At 36.0% G+C, this 10,938-nt stretch overlaps 2 protein-coding genes across 3 annotated transcripts; one reads left to right on the top strand and one right to left on the bottom strand.

Annotated features, from left to right (window-relative positions):
- Positions 1-1,056: 1,056 nt before the first annotated feature.
- On the top strand, positions 1,057-3,892 carry LOC143635963 (uncharacterized). The gene is made up of 6 exons (XM_077103672.1): positions 1,057-1,477; positions 2,195-2,367; positions 2,573-2,654; positions 2,751-2,822; positions 2,934-3,106; positions 3,694-3,892. The coding sequence occupies exons 1-6, from the start codon at positions 1,241-1,243 to the stop codon at positions 3,764-3,766; spliced, it is 810 nt and encodes a 269-aa protein (XP_076959787.1). The 5' UTR covers positions 1,057-1,240; the 3' UTR covers positions 3,767-3,892.
- A 65-nt stretch (positions 3,893-3,957) lies between these two features.
- Positions 3,958-8,071, bottom strand: LOC143635962 (nuclear transport factor 2-like). 2 transcript variants are annotated; one of them, XM_077103671.1, is made up of 9 exons: positions 7,889-8,071; positions 7,582-7,716; positions 5,750-6,062; positions 5,413-5,672; positions 5,158-5,320; positions 4,873-4,994; positions 4,729-4,794; positions 4,503-4,590; positions 3,958-4,379 (listed from the first exon to the last, which is right to left on the bottom strand). In XM_077103671.1, coding segments are annotated over exons 1-9 (1,188 nt in total). In that variant the 5' UTR covers positions 7,928-8,071; the 3' UTR covers positions 3,958-4,377. The 2 variants fall into 2 exon arrangements, with proteins under 2 accessions (XP_076959786.1, XP_076959785.1); XM_077103670.1 differs by having other exon boundaries at positions 3,958-4,376.
- Positions 8,072-10,938: the final 2,867 nt, after the last annotated feature.

The raw sequence follows: 10,938 nt of genomic DNA, 5'->3' as shown, positions 1-10,938 counted from the left end.
CCTTTCATCATTATCCCAACAATAATTGTAAACTCACCATGTCTATCATCATCTTCTTCACCTTCATCATCTCTGTATTATCCACAAACCCTAACCCTAACTCACTCCCCACGGCTCACTCTGTCCTGACCTACCACGGCTTCCCAATCGGACTCCTCCCAACGGACGTCCTCTCCTACGACCTCAACACCACTTCCGACGACTTCGCCGTCCACCTCGGCCGCCCATGCCGCCTCATCCTCCCGCCGGACAACTACCTCACCACCTACTCGAATCGCCGAGTTGAATGTAATTAGGGTTAGGGTTTTCTTCCAGTGGTGGGGGATCACTGGGATTAATATTAGTGGTGAGGATTTGGTGTTTGAAGCTAGATGGGTTGCATCTGGAGGTGGGGGTTGGGTCCGATGGTCAGCAGGTCGTTCATGGTGGCTTTCTTGAATCTGGGTTTGATTGATGAAGGATTCAAACGATAATTGTGGTCTGAGTTTGTCGTGGTGAGGGATTCAATCGGTAATTAGGGCTCAACCAATTAATTTTGGGGATTAAAAGGGTGGGTATTCAACGTAATTAATGGACAATGCCAAGTCACTCGCCATGTAGGATTATGACACTGCCAACTCACCAGCTACATCAGCAAAAACTTAACCCCGTTAATTTTTTTAACGGGGGATTATAAAACAAAAAACCTTGAAAAGGTGGGACTGCCAACGAGAAATACCGGATGTGAGATTATTATTGGCCAATCCATTAAAGGTGGGATTATTTAAATCCAATTAAGTTTATACTTTATGGGACAACTTTTTCACTCGTCACAAACCCCAAGATTCTACATATTCTCGAAACCGGCCATGCTCGCTTTAAATTACGCCGTAAATCATATTTTCCAAAGTATAAAAATAATTTAACTTCAGACAATTCACGCTAGTAACATATTATGTTTCCTTAATAAATACTTTACTTAAAATAGAAATTTGGTGAAGTCTTCTTGTTTTACAGCTTATTTTCTGGATCTTCAATATTTATTTATTTATTTATTTATTTTCTTGGAAATAAAAAGTAACGTACAAAATAATCAAAGATGATCACTTGTGACTTGTGAGAAGCTATCAACACCACACCCTTTACTCTAAAAGTCCCACCACATATTTCATTCAACACCACACCACTGTATATAACATAACATAACATAACACGAGAACACAGTCTTGTTTGTTGTTGCAAATTCATCCAGTTTGATATAATGTTGCATACAGAGCCATCTTTCTCTGTGTATGCTGATGGAACAGATGCAGAGGGGTTGATTAATATTAATATTGACAAACTGGATTTGAGGGTTAAAGAAACTAGTGATGAGTTTACTTTTCCTAAGGATTTGAGTGAGTTTGATATTAATGGCCAGAGTGATGATTATAAGAAGATGGTGGATCAAGATCCTTCAAACCCTGTGTTCTTGAAGAATTATGCTCATCTTTTGCAGGTACTATTTAATTAGTTTACATCAGTGTTGTAGAACTCGTTAGGGAGGTTGGAATTTATATGTAATCTTTCAAATATACCAAAAAAAAATTTATATAAAAAATATTTCGATTTTGACCAATTAGCGTTTAATCGGTGACTGGTCGGTGGGGTACCAACTATTGATTAATTGGTGTCTAGGTAGGATTTTTGCGACCATGGTTTACATAGTATTATTATAATTAAGATTGTAATTTACTTGTAAGGGGCCACAATAATCCTAACATGAACTATACACAACGCGAGAAAATATAGATTTTGGGCCGGTTGACATAGCCCGTTTTCTTAAACATGTCAATATATAAACCCAAGTTTGTTAATTAGGAATGAGATAAATAAACAAAAAGAATTAAAAAATTGTTACTAAGTCGTTATGTATTAATCATAATCGAAAATGAACATAAAGCGGGCTGTATCACATCGTTATGTGAACCATTCAAACCATTCGAAAATGAACATAAAGTGTGCTGACCCGAGAAAGTATATGGGTTGGGTTAGGGTTGAAGAGTTCAACCCGCCAACCCGACACGATTTACAGCCCTACTTGTACTTAGCGTGTAAAACAACTCAATCAATCAATCAATCAATCATGCCCAGTAAAATCCCACCGACAGCAAAGCTATAAGTAGGGTAGCGTGTAAAACAACTATATGTATTAATTTTGTTTATGTATATACAGTCGAACGGAGATCTTAACGGGGCTGAAGAATACTACTTTCGTGCTACACAAGCAGACCCTAAAGATGGTGAAACTTTGATGCAATATGCTAAGTTAATATGGGAGCTTCATCATGATCAAGAAAGAGCTTTGGGTTATTTTGAGGCTGCGGTTCATGCTGCACCTGAAGACTCGTGAGTACTGAGTATTTCGTGCTAAACGGGACTGGTTACATGGGTTGGATAACGAATCAAAACAGGTTTTAAGACGTGGGTCGGGTTGGGATGGTTGACTTGGTCAAACCAACGCGTGTTATCTGTTATGATAAAAGGCTAAGTTTATGTTTGAAATAAATCATGATGCAAATCGGACCGTTTTGATTGAATACATTGTGTGCAGTTATATCCGTGGTGCATACGCAAGCTTCATGTGGGAAATTGATGACGACGATGACAAGAACACTGAAGCTTCACAGATTGAGGTACTTTTACAGTTTTACATGTTTCATCGAACAGATATTAATGTTCTTGTTTAACTTTTAATGATGATATACCATTATAAACTCAATAAAATCAAGGAATCTTTGGAGGTAGATGAAAAATGTTTCGACCCGTTGGTTCTCAGAAACCATGCCCAGTTTCTTCAAGAGGTTATTATTATCTTTGCATAACCTGAATTTATTGCGACCCGTTGGTTTAGAAAAAAAAAAGTGCAGATTTTTATGAATTTATTGATGTATGTTTGAATCATGGTTTGACAGACCAAGGGAGATCTTGAAGGAGCTGAAAAATATTATGTACGGGCGTTACAAGCAGATCCTCGGGACGGTGAAGTTGCTTCACAATGCGGTCAATTGGTCTGGGAATGTCATCATGATAAAGACAAAGCATCAGGTTACTTTGTGCAAGCACTTGAAGCTGCCCCGAATGATAGGTAACGGTAAACGGATCTGTTTGTGATACGCTTTGTTTTTAACGGGTCAAATGGGTTAAATGTAAAAGTAACTTTTTTAAAAATACAAGTATGCAACCTTTATTCTTAAAAGAAAATAATGCTTTCAGGGCGTCACAGTTTGAAGAAAGTGATCGGTTCAGGGTGGAACCAGTTCCGGTTTGGGTCAATAAAAGTCAAAGATCGGGTTTGAATGGTTTGAATCCGGGTTTTGGTCAATTCGGTTCAAGTTTGATCAATTTCAACCCGTAAGGTTACTACCCGGTTTCACTTACAGTTCTTGTCAAACCGTGTATTTTGTACACTTTTCTTGTAAAGTATAAACACAAAAAAAAAAGGTTTAAAAATCTTTATGGGCCATCACAACCCAACCCATTTGAAACAGGTCTATGAGTCTATCTGTGCTACAGTTTTGTTTTTAACGGGTCGAATGGGTTAAATTTATAATACAAATTGTTTAAAGGCGGATAAAACCGATACAAAAATTTGAACAAAAGAATCCAGTCATCTCAACCCAACCCACTTTGAATCGATCAAACACTCATTGTCTTGCCATTTGATTGTTTCAGTCATGTTCTTGCTACATATGCCAAGTTTCTTTGGGAAGCAGATGACGAAGATCGACATCCAGAAAAACTGTGACAGGCGACTTCTATATAACTTTAGTTGTTATGGATTGATGCACATTTTATACATGTGTTTTCTTGTATCAAATGTAACATTCACAATTCTGATGAGCATAAAACAGTATTTAAAAAATATGTAACAGTATTTAAAAAATAAACTAAGGGCAAAACAAGCATAACTGCATAAACCAATGTCTTTGATATTTAAATATTATTTCTGTAGGTCAAAAATTTTAACCGAGAACAGCGTCCCAAAAGTAAATATGTTGGGATGCATATACCCAGCATAACCAAACTTTATAACTTAAGAAAAAAACGACTCACTACATCATATTGCTTTCTTTCAAGACTATATAATGAACCAGTACAAACATAAAAGGTTGTGGCTTGTGGTCCTGTGGGAGTTTAATCAGATGAGATGTGACCGTTTTTAGAAACCTGGTGCGTGTTGGGATGGCCTCGGTTCTCTTGCCCTTGACGACGATAGTAGCCATTGCCTTTTGGTCGGGCATAATCATTGCCATCATGACCGTGCCCATTTCCTCTGTTGCCATAGTTTCTACCTCCAAAGCGGGCTCCTCTTCCGTTTCCTTCATTTTGATACCCGCCCCTGCCTCTCCCTCTTCCTCCTACATTAATTACATGGGCTTTAGAACAGGCTCGTGTTTAAAAAGGGGGTCATATTAGTAGAGCTTAAAACGGGTCAAACAGGGTTTCATAAAATGGTCAATTACTGATAAAAGAGTATAGACACGTTCTTCCACCTCGGTATGTATTGATTCTATTTGCTCGCCTTCCTTCAATGGTGACCTGCTGTCCGCCGATTTCGACAGTAGAAGCCTACACAATTGATAGTATTTTGTCAAGCAATGTCGAGTATGAATTTTAATAAAATACAAACCCAACACTAAAAGTGACAAATCAGAATCTTAACACTACTATAATGAAAACTTACTACATTGAATAAACTAAGTCTACCTTGATTGCATTGTGAACACCAGCCATGTCTTCAAACTCAACAAATGCATAGCACACGTCTAGATCCTGAGATAAGATATATTACTCATCATTAGTCTGCTATGACTACAAAAGCAGCTGACATTCAAGGTCAAAAAAACTAACCTTTCGGGTTCTGATTGCAACACCATCTTGCCTGAGCTTACCAAATTTCTTGAACTCCTCCTCAATATCAGACACAGTTGCAGTGGATGGCACATTTTTCACATAAACAGACTTCACCTCAGCTAATGAAAGACAATATACAAGTAATTGATAAGTATGGTTGCAGATAGTATGAAATTGATAATTCAAAACTGATTAGTTAACACCTAAACCATCAGATTATCAATTTTAGAACACAACCAATAGCCCTACTAAAGAGCAGAAGAAAGTTACAGAAAAAGTTACCTTCATCATCAACAGACGGGTCCTCCACCGCCTCAGTTATTGTTGCAGCAGACTGTTGTGCAGGGGACTCAGACACACGGTTCAACTCTGAAAGAGATTTACTCTTTGTGACAGACTGTTCTTTAGGTGCTGATGGTGCAGCATGCCCTCTGGCGACTTGCAACTTCCAGAAACAATAATGCCGAAAGTCAAGTTATGAACAATTACATAAGAAAAAAACATATTCAATATAGTTTGCAAAGATGAACTACATACAATGGAAGCATATGTATGCTTTTGAGGCTCTGCAACAACCTCCTCAACTGGAGTCATACGGTCTTGTAGTGCATTAACTGACTTTTGAACTGAACCATTTGTCTGCACAGCATAGCTGTCTTCAATAACACTTTCAGCACCTGTGGCTTGCAACTGTTGCTCTTGGAAACTGTAACCATTTGCGGTACCGTTTTCTACAACTGGAGCAGGCTGCACAAAATCCCTGGCATGGATATCACCGCCTGACATGTAGCTTGACGCTGCATAAATCATATTAAATCACAGGTTATGTAAATTTCTTTCCTAAATGAGAATGCAACACAATAAGCTGCAGTACCTTGTTCCCGGAGTGCAGTTGAAGCATTCAAGTTGGAAACCAGATCATTCTGAGTCAAAAAGGCAACAGGATGAGGATAATTATGAATTGGCTGGTCATCGATGAAGTGAAAGATATCACTTAAAACAAAGTATCCTTTCTCTTGGGGTGCAAGAAAAAACGTCTGCACAAAATTCCTCTTGATACTGAAATCTTTTACATGCACAGAACCTGAAACCAATACAAGCACACCTCTATCCCATGATTCTAGGGCGTTCACCGTCTTGATTTCTATTCCAGTATAATTAAGAGACATCACAAGCGCATGAATTTGCTGCAATATATGCAAGGGAGAAACATAAAGAGCACAAACACAATCTAAAACCACATATTGTACCACATGATAATAGTTGCAATTAGAGATGTGCATGAAAGTGAAATAACCGAACCGAAACAAAAACCGCCGGTTTGGTTTATGTTTAGCTGTAAAAGCCGAACTTTCAGTTTGGTTTCGGTTGCAACTAAAACCAAAAAATAGCTGAACTTGTAGTTTTTTTATTTTTTTAATTGAATATTAAGTAATTTATAATAGTTTAATATATAATTTAACCCAAATATTTTCGCCCAGATGTATAATAATCAGTTAATTATTAACTACCAAAAAAAGTTATACCTCAAATTTATTATTGATGGCCAGTTTTTTTATCGGCCCAACATTTTTAAGCCGAAATAGAAAAGTACTAGGGGTGCAAACGATATGAGCTGCTCGATATCAGCTCGTGAAAAGACTTGATTGAGCCAGAACCCAAGGGCGAGCCTAAAGGTAAGCTCATTTGATAAATGAACCCAAGCTGGCTCGCGAGCACAAACAAGCCTGTCATTTATATAATTTTCACCATAGATGTCACAGTTATTAAAATCTAGTGCTTTTTGCGCTTAAGCGCATTTAAAGTGCGACGCGAATTAATTGCAAGTTGCATGCCTCAGATATTTAAAGCGCCGTAATCTGTTCCCAACACTTTCCTATGCGTATTAATATATCATTTAAACAACTTGTTCCTATCCTCTAGCAGTACCTAAAACTCCACTATTTAAGGGGTTCCATAATCAATCTTATAGCACACAAAATCATCAAGAAACTCAAAATTTACAGGTTAGTTTTGTTCTTAATTTCTTATTTTCGGATTTCTTTCTTTTTATTCTGCATTTTATGTTCTTTATTTCTTAATCTTATAATCTTTATCTAACTTTAAGAATTGATTCAGCAAATGGCTTCTTCTCAGTTTGATTTTTGGTTGTTCTATGAACTATTTGAAAAATGAATGTATGTTTCCTTATTAAAATGTTCTATTTTAGTTAAAATTTTGCTTTTCTAATGTGCGCTTTTTTTTTAAAAAAGCGGGTGCTTTTTTTGCGCTTATCGCCTAAGCGCTAGGCCCAGCCTCAAAACTACAGAGCGCTTATCGCATCTGATAACTATGATAAATATATAACAATTAAATTAATATATATAATGTTAAAAAGATAAGTAAATAATACATATAAAAATTATAATTGAAAAAAATATACAAAAATAAATATAAATATATAAAAATTATAAATAAATAGTAAACAAGCCAAGCTCGAGGTTGAAAAACAACTCAAGAGCCAAGCTCGAGCTTTAAAAATAGAGATCGAAACGAGCCGAGTTCTCGAGATCAGGATTGGCTCGTTTACACCCTAATTACAACACCGAACCCGAATGAACCCATATACAGCCCTAACTAGAATACAGACTGAATCAATCAAACCCTAAATATCTAAAACTTTATAATAACCAATAACCAAACACAGCAGCAATAAGAAAGAATTACCAGCATTGAAGTAGCAGTCTCTCTGTTAATCCCATCGACTCGAAGCAACGTGCTCCTATCACTGTAATACTGGTGCACCATGTCCGGTTGCGTCTGCAGCACTTGATAATAATGTCCAACAAAATACGTTCCCACCTATATAACAATTAAATTAATATATATAATGTTAAAAAGATAACTAAACAATACATATTATGTTATATATAAAATTATAATTGAAAAATACACACACACACACCAAAACCCTAATTAATTAACATCACTCTATGTACACACACACCGATTAACGGACAGCATATATACATACCTGAGCAGCAGTAACAGGTAAATGAGACGGCGTGGCCATCGGAACCCTAGTAAAACCCTAGATCTGCAGTAATAATGCTGCTGGAGATCTGAAAACACAAGTTATAAAAGCTTTTATTGTTGAGATTATAAAGCTATGAGCAATTATGAAATGATAAACAGTAGAAATGATTAATTGTATGAGATTTAGACCTGATTACTATTATTATTAGCACCCAAGGGTTTTGTGTGTGTTTGTTGCGGCTTGGTTTAGCTGACAAATAATAATAATAATAATAATAATAATAATTAGGCGTTGGCGCGTCATATCATCGGATATTGATTGTTCAGGTCACGTGAGCTATTGGAATATGCTTTTTTTCTATATTTGATCAAAGATATAAATGGGTTTTGATTAGCTGAGTCGAGTTCCAGCTTAGATATCTAAGGTTGAGATTAGTTTTACTGAGTTAACATAAAACGTTTGGCTTGATTTGTTGTTACCTTTGATCCTTGTCGTGTTGTTCATTTGATTTTATCTTGCCGTGAACCCTTTTCCGTTTCTACGGGTTGATCTTTTTATCTTATAACTTCATATTTATAAATATATATATACGACTGAGTTTATGTTGTAGGTGTTGTACCTTCTGCTCCACTGTTTGTACAATTCTTTCTTTCATTTTTGGTTGTCGGGTGTAATAGGTAATTGCTACATGTCTATGATCAACACATAAATTCATGGCCGTCTTTGAGGCATGGCGGGGTAGTCGACGGCCACAGGCCCGACACCCTGCTAGGCCCGAAATTTTTTTTTTCAAAAATAATTATATGTATTTTTATTAAAAAATATGTATAATCAATATTTCAACACAATTATATAACTACTAACCAAAAGGTTGTGAATTCTAATCTTATTTGAGACAATTTTAAACTTATTTTTATATAAAAAAAAATTACACAACTCAAATCATAATCAAGTAAGCTCATTTAAATTTAAGTTGTTTAAACCCAATAAAATGATTCTTTTACTTAAGGCTCGAAAAAAATTTCGCCTTTGGCCCAAAAAAAAAATTTGTCTTCTCAAAGCCGGCCCTGCATAAATTCACCGTTAATCTCCGTATCTTACAAAGATGTAAATCATTCACCTTTTCTCTTTATGTATGTTGCTCTCTTTTATCTCTTGCACGTGCTCAAATATGTAAATGTGTGGTGCCTCTATGTTTCTATAATACAAGGGTGGTATAGTTATGTGAAGACATGTTATAAAACATATGGATCCATTTAGGGGGTATTTGGGTGGACTTTTAAAACTGTTTTTTTACTTATTTGTTTTTCGAAAAGCAAAAGCAACTTTTGAAAAGCTTCAATTTGAACCTTTTTGAGGAGCTTCGCCAAACACATTTTGCTTTTAAACAACCAAAAAGCAAATAAGCAAGTTTTAAAAACTCAATCAAACACCCCCTTAATACCTAGATGTCGTTTCTACTCTGACCTCATATGGTAAGTACTACATAATAAGTGTTCATCTATGGTTGTGACCGATAGTCGTGTTCAGACATTTGGGAAGTGTATATTTCTTGGTTGGTGTGTAGTCAGGTAAATAATTTCAAGCTTGTAAAGTCAGCAACAATACTGAATATAAACAACATGTTGACTAGTTTTACTTATTTTGCATCCAATATTTCAGTATAACTTTTCATAAATGCGGTGATTAGTTTTAGTATTTTATGAATCTGTGTCATTTTTTATACATGGATTTGATTTCAATAATTAACGATTTTTTTATACTAATGCATGGTTGTATGTTGTGTAGCATATGGCCTTATGTTGCTTGCAATATTATACTGCTAGTAGAAATTGCAACTAAGGTGAAGTAGCGTACATCACAAGAAGGCAAGAAGCGAACATCATCAAAAGAAAAAAAAAGGTGCTTTGGCACAAACCTATGACATGGTTTCAAACATCAAGATGTTGTGTGTCATATCTACCTTGCCCTTTGTATGTTATTGAATTGTGTTGAGACTTGTTATAGTTAGCATGTGCACATGTTTGCCCAAACGTCTTAGATTCTTCCGGCCTTTATGATATTAATATTCTTGCAACTCAACTACATTTTGTTAAACGATAACCATGCAAAGATATTATTGGTTTATCATCTTAGTTTATTTTGTATTAATTGGTTTGTTAGCATTGATTTTGCTCTTATCTTTGTATATTTATTCATTGTATGATGGTAATGGTAAAGCAAATCAATGCTAACATAAGAGCAAAATCAATGCTAACAAACCAGTTAATACAAAATATACTAAAATATCACTTAACATGAAAATTTATCAAATTAAAGGAATGATAACTAACCAGAGGTGCTTGCTTCAATGGCCATGAATATGATGGATGACCCGGATGTCCCGGGTTCGAATCCTGATTCCGACCGGATTTTACCAGAGCATTAAAATCTGTCGTGCCTTCGGGCTGGGTGAGCCAACTGGGTTTTACCGAGAACGCCAAGCCAAACTCGAATGCCAGCGTGGATCCCGATCATGTCAACATAGTTGGCCTGAGTGGGGTGGCGGGGTGCGACGTGTTCGCGCAGTGAGATAACTTAACTGTCAAAGTCACCGTTAGAAAAAAAAAAAGGAATGATAACTAAAACATTAGTTAATTAGGTGGAATATGTATATATGGAAATTGATTAGTTGACATCCCATGTAAATGACAAGTTAAAGATCATGTGGAAACATGCTTTGATTTAATATAGTAATTAGGGTTTACCCTAAGAAGGAGATCTCACCTGACTTGGTATACTTTATTATAGTTAGTGTCATCGCATCTTATCTATAACTAAAGAATGATACACACTGGCACGCAAATGGTTATTTACTTATAGCGGGATCTCATATTTCACACCTCTCACAAGCCTAACACTATCTTTCGTATGAATGACACATGGTTTTTTTTCAATCTTAATCGTCCTTAAATCACGAAAACTCATTCTTCAAGCACAACTAAATAATAACAAACAATTCATAACGATGGAGACTAGTTTAAAAAGAAAAATTGAGCGTGAAATCA

The sequence above is a fragment of the Bidens hawaiensis genome, unplaced genomic scaffold (assembly GCF_021521415.1).
Source record: "Bidens hawaiensis isolate Kalapana, Puna unplaced genomic scaffold, B.hawaiensis_p1.1 tig00007743_1, whole genome shotgun sequence".
Taxonomy (NCBI): Eukaryota; Viridiplantae; Streptophyta; class Magnoliopsida; order Asterales; family Asteraceae; genus Bidens; species Bidens hawaiensis.
This window is presented reverse-complemented; position numbering and strand designations above follow the sequence as displayed.